This window comes from Macrosteles quadrilineatus, unplaced genomic scaffold (assembly GCF_028750875.1).
Source record: "Macrosteles quadrilineatus isolate MER2022 unplaced genomic scaffold, UCM_ALF_1.0 Scaffold_2__2_contigs__length_208266976, whole genome shotgun sequence".
NCBI lineage: Eukaryota > Metazoa > Arthropoda > Insecta > Hemiptera > Cicadellidae > Macrosteles > Macrosteles quadrilineatus.
This window is the reverse complement of record NW_026542595.1, coordinates 181906410-181920838: the sequence shown is the minus strand read 5'-3', so window position 1 is coordinate 181920838 and position 14429 is coordinate 181906410. Positions and strand designations below refer to the sequence as shown.

The 14429-nt window shown below is 32.3% G+C and overlaps 1 protein-coding gene across 1 annotated transcript; it reads right to left on the bottom strand.

Moving 5' to 3' along the window:
* Window positions 1-1818: 1818 nt before the first annotated feature.
* LOC128985479 (endocuticle structural glycoprotein SgAbd-2-like) lies at window positions 1819-8078 on the bottom strand. Its single transcript, XM_054405002.1, has 4 exons — window positions 8041-8078; window positions 5422-5558; window positions 3242-3357; window positions 1819-2356 (listed from the first exon to the last, which is right to left on the bottom strand). Exons 1-4 carry the CDS (start codon window positions 8050-8052, stop codon window positions 2196-2198), a joined length of 426 nt encoding a protein of 141 aa, XP_054260977.1. The 5' UTR covers window positions 8053-8078; the 3' UTR covers window positions 1819-2195.
* Window positions 8079-14429: the final 6351 nt, after the last annotated feature.

Sequence of the window (14429 nt, the reverse complement as noted above, 5' to 3'; positions counted from 1 at the left end):
AAAAGAGCTATTGGTCTATAATTGTTTGGGTCATGTTTGTCATTTTTCTTGAATAATGGTATTATTACAGCTTGTTTCAATTTTGATGGGAATTCACCACTTGATAAACTTAAATTAAAAATATATACTAGTATGTTTACAATGGAGTTAGATATTTCTTTTATTACAATATATTTTATTGTCCATAGTGAGTTAAGGATGTTTAAGCCAAATAGCTTTAAGCTTATTAATTGTATTACTTTTGTAAAAAAAATAAATGCTGTATCACATGATGGTTCTAAATCACCAGATAGCTTTGGGTTCTATCTGCAGGCAATATATATTAATACTTTAATTCTTTACTTTAAATGGCAACCATACGAATTAGGTATTTTAAGTCAAGTACGAATGGAGATAAGTGTAGGATGAGTGTCACGATCTTGTAGTCTTGTTCTATAACTGATTCTATATAACACACATCTCAATCAGTCTTGTTTTTACTGATTCTATATAATATACATATCAATGCAAAACCGAGCTAATAAAACATCTAGTGGACTGGACATGTAAGTCCTTTACATTCATATTAAAAATTACTTATTAAGTCCATAATCGTGGTAAAAGCAATGGATATATCTTGAGAATCCATTTATTTTTTGTAATATTAAAACCAAAATATTTGCTTAAATTTATTTTTGTAGCCCCACGATTGCTTAAAATGACAAAACGGCTTGTCAGTCCTCGTTAGACCATCCTTATCTTGTGGGTAACGTGTGGTAACACTTGCTATAAATTTAGAGATCATTATAGCTCCACCATTAGACTAACAAAATTTTTTATACTTTTGTAGGAAAGATTAAAAATTCACAACAGAACTGAACTTTATTTTTAATGAAGAATGCAATGAAAATGTTGAATTGATTGAGAAAATGTTCCAATCTCCTACATATCTCTAACATGGTATAAACAACTAATATTGTTACTTGACATTTAATGAAATTTTTTTTAAATTAAAATATTACAATATTGAGGAATTGGAAATGCATAAAAATCCCCTTTTTACCATGAGGACACCCGTAGGAAATTATCAATGGTTGCAGTTTAGGTACAATTAATTCATGTGGACTAGTTCAAGATTGAGTGGCGAACGAAATGTATTTGCAAAATGCGTGGGAACTTTGATCTGCATATTAACTAAGTGGTCACAAAGCAAAATATTTCGAAATGTATTAAACCTTAACCGTTTTGCTATTTAGGTAGGTTAAACACAAAACCACAATGTTAACCAATCAGTGTTTTTGAAAATCCATTTTACGTAAGTTTTGGTCCACTCCCTACTTTCATTTATATCTTAAATAGGGTTAACATAAATTGGTTATCACAACGTTCCAGACTATCAAAGCTATAAATTATCTCTATCCATAACTTTATTAGATCTTTGATCAATTGTTTAACATCTTATTTTAAAAGATTGTTATTGTGTGTAATGAAATAACAACATGAATAGTGTTGGAACTGTCCACAAGTCGTGAGGGTATATCAATTTTTGGAAGTTTGTAGTATTGAAGTAATGCAGGAATCCGAATTTCACTTATATCAACACGATAATTTAATATTACAGACGTAGTGTAGCATAGTGACTTTTTGTATGATAATTAGATTATACATTGTATTATACCACTTTCCTCTCTACGTTCGTAGTCAACAAGAATATTATAAGGGGAACCCCTAAATAGAACAAATCGTACAGGACTTTCAGTACATTTATCTGAGATCGGTAAAATGACAATTTATTTACCATAGCTGACCATAAACTAGGAAAAATTAAAAATAAATACAAACACGTTATAACTTTTTATTTCATGGTAAAAAACTTAAAATAACAAACAATACATCACTCGGATCACGACTGGGGTCGATAATTACAAATTTACATTCGAGTCCTACAAAAGCACTTTATACTAGACACAAATTATACAGAGCTTCATAAAACATTTTTTCAGGCTAACAAAAAATATAATAGGCCCCACTACAGACCACATCTTACATAATATTATGTTTATTTATTCATCCAGCATTTTCTTAATCTCATTCCAAATATTTTAGGCAACATTTTGCTTAACATATTTAGTGCCTATTATTTACAGAGTGCTCTTATAGAAGTCGTTCAATTAGTTACAAAGGTAACTGGTTCATATCGTGATTAATTTGTGAATTTATTTCCCTTGGAAAAACGGCCTAGGTCCAGGGGCTCCACCCCCTTGGAGCGCCAGGGACTTGGCGATAGCCTCAGGTATAGGTGGTGGAGTTGGTAGATGCGCTCCTTCGGCATGGAAACCTGTTTCGTCAGCGTACCAGGTCACCGTGATAGGTGTTCCTAGAAATAAACAGGTATAAATAACAGTTATGTATTTACTGTATCTTAGTTATGTTAAAGGGTGTTCTTTAAACAGTAACAAGTTGATTTTTAATACTGTTTTCTATGATCCTCTGATCATGATATGATTTACTTAATGACATATTGCATCATTTGTTGACTTCATCCCTATTATGGAGTTTCGTGTAAAGCAACAGGACTAAACAACATTGTGAATTGTGAGCTGCATCACTCGCATCCTGTAGCATCATGAACATTTTATTTAAAGGAATAAATAAGAGTGACCAGTATAATAAGTGTGCCGGGACCTGGTGAAGGAATATCTTTATGAAACGGAAATAATAATAAATAGTGATTTTGTATACTTATAATCCATAAACAATATTGCAAATTAGAGACTGTGGAAGTTAAAATGTTTACTAGTATAATTTATTAATTTCGTTTAATTTATTAGTATAAGGGCTATAATACTGATATTTCAAATGACCAACACTTTGAAAAAGAATGAACTTCCTTAATAGCCTCTTGTTGTAAAATGTAAAAATATAAGGTTCTTGCAAAAATGGCAACAATCCATATTTTATGGTGCCTTATTTCTGAATGTTAATCATTAAAATAACTCAGGCAGCATGATGATGCCTCACCAGAAATCTAAGAAAGCAATAATCCCTGTATTTTAATCTAAATAATCTTCAAAGATTTTCAAGGCAAGTTACCTTATAGTCTATAGATTTTATGAAATCATTTAACATTTGATTTAGAGTCGGAGTTATTCTCTTGCTGTAAGGCCAAAGCTACGGCACATGTTCGATTTATTACAAAATTTAAGGCAATAGTGTTAAAAATTTGTTATTAACTAAAACTTTTTAAAGACAAATTTAGTACCATCAGGAGCGGTGTAGGAATAGCTTCCCTGAGCTGTCTGTGCCTCTAGATCTTTTTGACCAGGATTCTTCAGAAAGCCACTTTCTTGTGCCGAAATGCCGTTTCCAGTCTCGTAGCTAAAAATACATATTACAACGTTATAAGAAGCAAATCCTACGTAATGAAGACAGAGTTCATCTGAATGTTTTAAATTAGCAAAACATATTTCGAATGTTATTGTAAAGTAGATATTCTATTTATTTCTTGAGAGGAAAAAAACGTAGTTAAATTGAGCCATCGATTGAGTTTTCTCATGTAAAATACAAATTCCCCTGTTTCCATCCGTTAAGTTTAAAGTATAACTGAAAAGACAACTTAACGTAAAGCGTAACAACTGTCCCTTCTCAATATCATCAAATTAGGAACTAAAGCTCTTAAATAATAACTTCAGAAGGGTCACACTCTATAACAATCACTGATAACTACTATGTTTTTGTTGAGTACAAAATTAGCTGCTGGTTATCCATAAAATTGGATGTCTACTTCCAGATTTTGGGGCGATCCTACCATCATCTTCATATTTCATCTTGTAACATCATCATATTTTTAAAACGTAATCAAATACAAACTATATTTTCCTTTATGTTAATGGATAAGAGTTTCTTAAAAATATTTCAATTCATATGAAGACACACAAAATATCTAAACTATTTCGTACTTCAAATGCATAAGCCATTATACTAGTTCACAGTGGGTGTACAGGCTGACATGAATCGATATTCTATTGACCTATTTGACCTTCAACCTCCATAAGGTTCTACAGGTATTGATGACCTGCCTCTCAAGATGATCCCATTGCATAACTATACTTGGCGCAGTCTTTGAGAGTATGCAGGCAAATTTGCATTTGGGTTAAAGGCCAGGAGGTTATGAGAATCTGTCATGTGCGAGATTTAGGAATAGTTAATGTCCATCTTAAACGGTAGTTTACCGTAACAGGATAATTTGTGGGCAAAATTCTTCACATTCAACTATTGGTTTATGAGGATAGTTATCTTGTTATGTCGTTGCAAAGCTTTAGGTAAGGGGGTTTCTATCGTGTAACTTAAGATTCTTATATCATTTTAGATTTGTGTAGCTTAACCATTATATGAAGGAACACTAAAGGTGTACCAAAGGTATATGTATTGTAATTTAAGAATTCAATACATAATCAACAACTCTTTTCTAAAACTTTATGTTTCACCAATAAACTTTCAACATTCAAAAAAATATAAAAAGTCAGATAAAATGTATTTAAAGTTGGTCATACAATCGATACAAAGTGGCTATGAAGTAGTTCTAAATGTTATAAAGGGATAATAACTACAAAATATATAAATAAAAATATACAGTAAATTTTTTTTATTATATTTTAACATAATTTTTTGTGACAAACCACTCCAACTCCAATCTCCTAAAAAAAGGTAAATACCAATCCCAAATATTTACGTTACTGTAATCGTTTTTGATATATTTTGATGTGTGCTCATATTAAACTTTTTTAACCTTAGCGTACTACAGCCAAAGTTTCAAGTTAAGCTACAATTTGGAAAACTCAACCGCCGTATTCCTACAAATATGTGATAGCAAGGTATATGTTAGAGAGTCCAAAAACATTCCTTAGGATAAAATGTTTGACGGGTGTTTTTTAGTGTTTTAAACCTAATGGTTTTGCTACAAAACCATTACAAAACTCTAACCCTCGCATGCATCATAATGGACACATGTTACTATTTTTATTTGTTCATGACAAAATAACAAAGTTGTATACACATTTTTTGTGATATTTAAGTACATATATTTTATTTTCTCTCCATGCGGAGGGTAGAAATTTGAAATTTTATTTGAAGTTAAACCAATTGTATTTATGAGTAGTCCTATGTTAATCAAATCAAACTTGCAACTAAATTTCCTCCTCTGATCTTCACTCTAAAATGCACACCCTGTTTGGTCCGTATAGAATAATTCTAATTTAATCTAATCAATTTTTACCTTATATGGCACCGCCCCCCCCCCCCAAATGATGTAAATTGAAACAATTTCTATTTCTGTTTTAATCAGTCTACAAAAAAATGTAAATATTACAATATATCTAATCATCTTCATATCAAAGGCACACATCATTCTCATGACAAACTGACTTTATATTACCCCCTCACCTGTATCTGTAAGATCCATCAAAGTTGTTGTCGTTGACGTAGTTGAGGATGGGGACGATTTGGCCGGGGGCGAAGGCCTGAGGAGCTCCTAACCTTCTCTGGGCCACGGCACACCCCAACAAACACAGACCTGCAAGCTGGAAGAAAAATAAGTCATATAAAGTCAAACTAAATAAGTAATCAATCAAAATAATGTAACATAAAACTCGCTAGGATATTATTAATCGGATTTTTTTTAAGGTGTAAACAAGTGCAAGGGTAATCTTTGTGGCCTTAACTTATCCTGTGGGATGGGTAAAGCCAAAAAAAGTAACTTCAACCAAACTGAAAATAAGTTGTTTAACTAGATTTTAACGGGATATGTTTTAGGGCATAGTATAATAGTTTCCATCAAGGTACACGACAGTTCTTTTTACAGGTTACAGTCTTGAAATTCTACATAGGACGTACAGGATTTTAAATAGTAACTTGTTTTTAAATTTTTCTCATAGAATACGATATTTTTCCTGAATTGTACAACTAAATTTCATGTTCAACATTTTTATGTGTTTACCTTTGTTCAGTTCCTTTTAAAAAAGTGTGGTTTTGAGATACCTATCGTTACTATACTAAAATAGTTTTCATACACAAGAATTACTAACAGTAATATATCTGTAGACCGTGTAGGCTTACATATATGCTGGCAGATCATAACATGTTATTATCACTGTTACAATGTTTACACTCTGTGATTCTCTCACATATCTACTCCGTGGTTATTGTAACCAGCTGTAAACACCGTGTTACAGCCCTGTTCACAGTAGTACCTCAATTAGCTTGCAACAGTGGCACCATTGTACTCTTGTGAACCGGACTTGATGTATTACTTCTGTCATTACAAAATAGTCTGCTTAAAGGTCACGACGGTTAATTTCAGTACCAACTGTTTCACAACCCAAAATGTGGTGTTTTTTTGGAATATGTTGCTCTAACGTGGATCTTTATTTAAAATAATTCGGGTGAAGAATTTTGTTAAGTATTACTAGGCCTGGTTTCATAAAACATACCACTTATTATTTTTATTCAAAACAATTTTGCCGTAGCAAGATATGCATATACTCAAAATATTATTTATTTTTGAAACTTTATTTTGCCACAATTCAGTTAAGTAACATTTTAAGGTTGCATATTAAGAAGAAAAAAATTTATTAGCTTTGCTTTATAAATTCTTTTTTGAAGACAGTAACATTCTAGTTTGGGAAACTGGGATGTCGCCAATGATTGACATGGCAATAAGCCATAAATTTATTTTTGTTATCAAAAAAGCCTAACGAGTATGAATTTATATGAATGTAAATACTGTACCTCTCTAAATGTTAATAAAAATGTATAGATATTGCCTTTTTGTCGTACTCATTAATTTCGTGTTCAACGAGGTTTATAAGGTTAAAAAAGGTTCAATGTACAAATTGCATAGTTATCTTTTTACTATGGAAACTATTAAATTTTTTACAGATCCAAAATTAATTTTTCGTGGCTTAAAACAGGACCCAGCTGTTAATTTTCTTGTTTATATAACCGACCCCGGCTATAACCAGCTCATCTTAACCAATTTTAAAAGCTGTAATCTTATTCATTTAACACTAGATGTTTAATGGACTTTTTTGTTTTATTACAGTTATATAAGGGTACAAGTTATATTCTATATCCTATAGCACCATAATGTACAAGGATAGTCTATTACTTTTAAAGTTGTTGAAGCTTTTTGCAAATGTGTTACTTTTTCATAAATTTTGCAGGTTTAGTTTTATACACATGTGTTTTATTGATTCCCTTATTTTTCTTTGTGGCTAACCCTTATTCGGTCATGTATTAAATAAATGATAAAATAAATCATATTTTATATTGTATTTATTATGAATAAAGTTTGATGTAAAAATATAATATAATAATAATTTTTAAAAGTTAAAATAGCGTTTTATTACGAAAATTATCACATTTTTGTTTACAGATTCAGTATGAAACTTATCGATCTTGAAGCTCGAGCTTTAAAAAGGACTCAGCTTTCAATTGTCATTTTAAAACTGGCCCTATCTATAACCAGCTTATCTTAGCCATTTTTAAAAGCTATAATCTCATTCATTCAACACTAGATGTTTTATGGACAATAGATTATTTTATTTGACTAGACCGATTTTCTTCGAAAATTACGCACCCTAGTTTTGTTGCCACTAGAATAATATACTAATCTAATGTAATATATTTTTAGGCGTAAACCTAAATTAATAAAAATCTTAAACTATTATTTCACCCCACTGTGTATAAAATAAACATGTAAGTCCCAATGCTACCTATGCTGCTCAAACTATTCAAATTGACGTAACGCATGTAACATGTAACCCTGCTATACTTCAACATACATCCTGGGGTCCTGGGTTCAAATCCCGCCAAATCACCAATGGATTTTATCTAAGTGATAATGCCGTAACCCCTAAGTCTAGCCAGAAATAATGTGAAAAATATTTCCGGGCTCGTGCCTAGCGTCCTAGGACAAAAAAATACTCCAACATACCCCCCAACATCCTGCAACACATTCACGCCATCTCCTGTAATCCAACAATGGTGACGTAGTCTACTCACCAGTTTATACATTGTGACTTATCCTCGTCAGGCACTAGACACTACTGATAACCCAGGACACCCCGACCTCTATTTATATCAGACATAATGTTTCCAAAGTCGAGTAAGTTGAAGATTCCACCCACCGCTCCCCCCCCCCCCCCCCCCCGAGCTGACCTTTCTTTCATTCTTTCTCCCTCCAGACACCTTTCTCCCTCTCAGAATCCGTTGTCTGTCAAATCTGCATTTCAATCCTAAAAAGTTAGGTACCGTAAGTTCTGTGTGATTTTTTATGTATAATTTTGATAAGATTATTTTGATTTATCATTGAATGCCTTTCGTTTTTTTCATACTGTTAAATTAGTTAAGGAAGTATTGTATTCAATTAAACTTAGATAAAAATAACGGTTATTTTCGGAAATTTAGATATTTAACTAAATACAATTTTTTTAGGTTACAGTAATAGAGTTTTTAATTTTCACGTGGAACAAAAACAGTTTAATTTTTTTCCTTCAAATGTGGAAGCCCAAAATTGCTAACAGTACTAATATACAATGTTTTTATATTTTATGTTAGGTAATAATTAGTTATCATACATTCCTGTATGTAAAGTGTGAAAGGATGCTAATTACATAATTACGTAAAAAGCTAAAGAAGCAGCTTGACATATGAAGGATTTTCTTTTTTGAAATGAGGCTTAATCTCCTGAAAAGGTAAACTTTTATCATAATGTGTCTAGACTAAACAATTTTTTTTTATATTTAATTTAAATAATATTATTTGGATGAATGTTTATGTTAACACATGAAAACTATTGACACAGTTTTCAACGCAAGCTCCAAGCCATCCAAATAGCCATACAACTATTTGTCAAGAGGTCCAATTACTTTAACTGTAGTTATCTGGAAATTTTCGAATTTGTATTGCGTGTTGCATGCTTAGTTCGTTTTTATGAAAATGTTAAGTTGGCTACTTATTATTAACACCCTGATAATATTGGATTTTAATATGTTTTAATAGAGTATTATTTTCAGTTGAGGACTCAAAAAAATATCACTTTACTTTTTAAGTACCTAGGATGATTTGGGGAATTGGGGAATTTTACAATACTGATAATAGTTCTAATTGTAACAATGTGTTTTGTGTTTTTTTACGCCAGTGGCATTTTTACGTTTTGAAGGGAACGGTCCAAACTTGTTAAACATAACGTCAACATTTTTGTTAGAGAGCATCATTAATTTATAGCCCAATGGCAAATGGCATCTGGGTCTGGAAACGTCTCGCATGGATTTGAACCAGCGATCTTCAGATTTGAAGGCGAGCACTATAACCACTTGGCTACCCATACAATCAATGTGTTTTGGTGTGTTTGGTGTTGTAGTGCATTGTACTATGAACTTCAGTATACATTGTAAAAAAAAAATACTCGTTGACTACAAATTGTACATATTATATCTCTAACACTCTCAAAGATAAAGCTGCTAAGTTTTATTACATAAAAAATTACTGTAAATCCACCAAAACAAGAAAGGAGCTATTGTCGAAATACAGCCATTATGGGTCAAAATGAATTGCTTAACAATGAAAAAGAAGATACATATAATACGTCAAGGTCATCAGGTCCATCCTCTGTATCGGCGAGTCTATTTGTGTTTGCAATTGAGTTTCGGATTTCCATTGACTGTTATAATTGAAAATAAACGTCTCACTAATACAGTAGGATAATATTATGTATATTATTATATATATTGTGTATTTTTCAAGTTTGCATCAAATTAACAAGAACAAATACCACTCAACAGACAAACCTATCAACACACTAAAACAAACCTTGTTACGCAGTACCCCCACTTTGTTTACAATGTTAACTACACTTCCTTGTTCATCATTCAGCATTGGCACTTAATAGGAGGAGAATTAGGTGTAAAAATAGGACAACCGATAAAGCAAATGCCAAAAAGTGCATCAATCAAAACACGAAACTGACATCGGGTGAAAGCACGCTTACATAAACTTCGTGGAGTTTAACCATTGATAACCGAGGTGGGAATGATTTGATTGTGTAAGGCTAGCAGCTAATGTCAGGGGATGGGCCGAGCTGTTAAAGAGGTTAACTGTGGTACTTGACTGGGAATTAGGGCAAAAGTGTCATTACAGATCATCTCTAATGTACCTGAGTGAATGAGAAAGACACTTGCTTAAAGTTCCTTGCTGTGGTGTAGTGTAACGTTTCGATTAGATGTTCCTTATCGTATTAAGCTTGTTATGATTATATTAGTTGTTTGACAATAGATCTAAATATTTGTAAAATTGTTTGGAGTCTGCAAAAACATAATTTTACAATTAGTCACAACAATTAAGTTAAGTTAGTCTTACTGTTGAAGTAATTAAGTTTTAACTAGTATAGTAGTAGTATAAAATGTTCAAGTTGATTTTTTTTTGTAAAAATATTAATTTCTTTTTCATAAGAAAATCGATTCATAAAAATGTATAAGTACACAGTTTACACATACACGTAATCGAGGTATAAGTTTGAGTAGAAATATTTAAGAAATAGTAACAAATAATACGTGAACGGTGAAGGATATAGAGTATATTAATCAATCAGTAAATCACCTGTTCGAGTTTGATAGCAGATTATTTATCTTTGATTATTTCCACATGAAGTTCATTATTTCGCTTGAAATAAACTATCCTGGATAAAGAAAGTCAATAATAAAACTATACACACTGAAGATGGAATATATCCCTGTCTAGTTGTTATGTAATGATAATACATCCTATGCAGTATTTTAAAATCAATAAATCTTCTCAAGGTGATTCAACACTTATTTACAATCGTGTAAACAAATATTTCGAAAATATTACGTCTTGAGGTGATTACAAAAAGTGTTAAGAGTTCCCTATTATTGAGACAACATAGTTTTAAAGACAGCAAACTATTCTGCATAGCTGCTATGTCAACTGTTATACAGTTAGTGATCTAAAGTATTATACGAAACTTAATCGTCAGCCTGACTTTTTGTTATCACAGATAGAAGTGCTGTAGACAGTGCTGTGGTGCATCAGGAGAAAATGTAGTAAGGTCGTCCGGTCTTATCAGCACTGCAACATAGATTTGGTTTGTCATTGTTGTATCATTTGGACCTGTCTACTCTTTGACGATTGTGTAATGAGTCCATTTGATGAATTTTCAAACTAGTAATTAAGATTTGACTCATTGTGAAGTACCATCACATGTGATGTACTTTACAAATATAAGGTAAAGTATTTGATTTGGAATTAGAAATAGAACACTCTTGTCTTCGAGTACTATGATTTTTAATTAAATAAGAATTATCAAAAAAATGTATTAGGTACCATTTTAAAAGCTGTTGACTGGCCAAATCGGAATTACGTATTAGTTTCCATATAGTACGTGTTAATAAGTTACTAAATAGTAATGGTACGTATACGACTGCAAAGAGTACTCTTATCTAAATCAATAGTTGGGTCAACATTGACATAATTCGGTGAAAATGGATAGGATATGACAACAACATGTGAAATTAAATTGGAAATGAAAATGTTTTAACTAGAAAGTAAATATGGATTTGTATTACAATTACTTCATAACGGCCTCATTGCACTGAGACGGGGATAAAATGCTGCTTATTATAACCTGAATTATGAGGATGATGTAGAATGAAAAGAGATATAAGTTTCACAGCCATGAAAATGTATTTAAAAGCTGTCCTTGGAGCTGGGCTCCTTTTAAAAACATTAAAATACTATAGATGTTTTATGATTGAACTATCGACTGACTTAATACTAATCTTCTGATTCCATTTCTTGCCTATTTATTGTATTAGGAAACAAAATCCAAATACAAATAATTATTCTATATTAGCCTAGGATTTCAAAGAACAGTCTGCTCTATAGCCTAAAATAAAAGCCTACAATGGATACAATGTGTTGGATTTATATCATAGTACAAAGTATCCTTCTTTCTAGAATCTATGTAGCTTACCTCTCCTTCCACGATAAGGGATATTACTTCTGAAACGACCTTTATTTACTTCATGTGTATAATCGCAAACATATCTGACCCACGGGGGAATTTAAATCACGAGATAAAAGATCCCAAAGTTGAATATTCGATCTGTTATCAGGTGCTGGTGGTCGTGACCCCCGTTAGCACCTCCTCCTTCCCCAAGACAACACGGGCCCTCAGTGACTTCACACCAACAATAGGTTACACAAGATTCTGAACCTGTAACCTTGCCATCTGTGTTCCTCTCACCGTCACATTCCTACAGTACGCATCCCGGAGTGAGCAAGATTTAGATGTAGTTGCATAACCATATAGCTACCCAGTTCAGCATCCTAATAGATCAGTTCAATAAATGAGGCTGTAAAGAATCGACATCTCCTTAATTGAGTAGGTTTATAGTGAAACGAGGGTGTAAAATCTAAGTTAATCAGCTGGTCTGTTAATGGAGTAGACCAACTAACAGTATTGGATATACATTACAACATATATCCTATCGTGGAGGTGGACTGTTTATTTTTAATTTACAAACATTTTCAATGCGTGAACAATGAACATTGATGATTTTCCAGTTGCTAGAGTCTCCTGGTTATTTGGTCAGTAAAATAGATCACAACATTGTAGGACCAATTAAGTTTTTGTTGCTTAACACAAGACTTTTGCGCTTGCTACTAAGCTTAGTGACTTGTTTAGTAAGCTTGCTGCTTTTAGCTGCTTGCTGTGATGTAAGTAAATCAAGTGGGATTAGTAAGTTTATCTTCTAATGTTGCTCTCTTAATTATGACCTTTTAGTAAAAGGTTACACAGTTTTAGTTATAGCTCCCAAATTATAGGGGATAAAATTGGATGGAGCGCTTTATATAGATTCCTGTTTTTACCGTACGTTTTCTGTAAGTTGGGTGTTTTATCGAGTACGCTTTAGAACTCTTCTTATTCAATATCATTTTTAGTTTTCTCCAGTACCCTTTTTATCCCTATTCACATGATATTGCACCCAGTGAATCTGCATTAGGAAACACCCACCTTCAGCTCTTGAAGAGAAAGGTGTACCAATCGAGATGGTTTCAAACCCATAAATCCCAGCTGTCAGTGAGATGCAAATTTGAATGGACGTCGCAAATGGGGAAAAATTGTATACTTGGTTGGTGGGATGGTAAACAAAGGCTTGCCCAACCTGAGGCCTTGACGTACCATTGAGGACGATATCCGGGCGAAAGGTTTCATGTTCTGATGAGATGGTTATCTTCCGAGAACACTGCTTTGTCTGATGTTGCAAACTTTGATGGTGTTGTATGATGGTTGTATGGTGGTTTTATGGTGGTTGTATGGTGGTTGTATGGTGGTTGTATGGTGGTTGTATGGTGGTTGTATGGTGGTTGTATGGTGGTTGTTTGGTGGTTGTACTTTTTGGCATGAGTAACAATCCATGTGAGTAGTTGTAAGTTGTTAATAGTTGTGTATCAAGTTGTAGCTATTATTTGTAACCAAAAAAGTATTATTAAATTCATAGGGACTTAAAAATATAAGGTGGAGGTGTTTAAGGTATTAGAGAATGTGATTTCCAAACAAGGTCTTGGACTCACATAAATTATTTAAATGGAACTTTGTTGTTGGATAATATTATGACCGTACAGTTAGGATCCAATCCTTATTACATCATTGTTATACTACCTATAAAGTTGGGAAGTTATTAGTGAATCGTTTGATCCTGAGAAAGGCCATAAGCTTTTTACTGTACGAAACTGTAATTAAATCATCGAACTTTAATAAATGTCATGGTTATATCAAATGTAACAATTTAAATCAAGCTTTTATTAGGCTACTAAACAATTGCAGCTGATATTGCCTGGACCAGTGTTTTATAATCTCTTTGTTCTGTTAATTTGCCTATCCAAAAAGAAAATAAGGATAAGTATTTGTTTTTTGCACCAATAAAAATGTCTCTGTATTGTTTGTAATAGACCTCACCAAGATTAAGATTTCACCAATCTTTAAAGTATGACATTTAAAATTTTACCAAGGAATTTTATAATCACTAACACGTATCTAAATAATGTTCTTTATACCATAATTAAGTAAAGGAACCGAAATAAATTACAAAAATCTTTAAGATCCGAGCCGAATAGACTACCTGATTTATACCACCTGATTTGTTAAATAGTCTAAGTGCACTATATTAGTTTTAGACTCCATCTAACTTAAAATAATAACATGAAGTAAGTAAGATTTGTAAGTGAGTAATAAAAATATCTACATCGATAGATAACATTCCACATATGTTCCCGTCCCACCTGTTGATACTCTGTGAATATTAACTACAGAGGTGCACTACAAAACTTGTAGACGTGAAAGATCACTATTATATAAACTATTTCTAAAA

Coding starts and splice junctions, on each gene's coding strand:
- LOC128985479 (XM_054405002.1), bottom strand. Junction 3,358..5,421: donor GATGGATCTTACAGATACAG/GTGAGGGGGTAA, acceptor ATGTATTTTTAG/CTACGAGACTGGAAACGGCA. Junction 2,357..3,241: donor TTCCTACACCGCTCCTGATG/GTACTAAATTTG, acceptor GTTTATTTCTAG/GAACACCTATCACGGTGACC.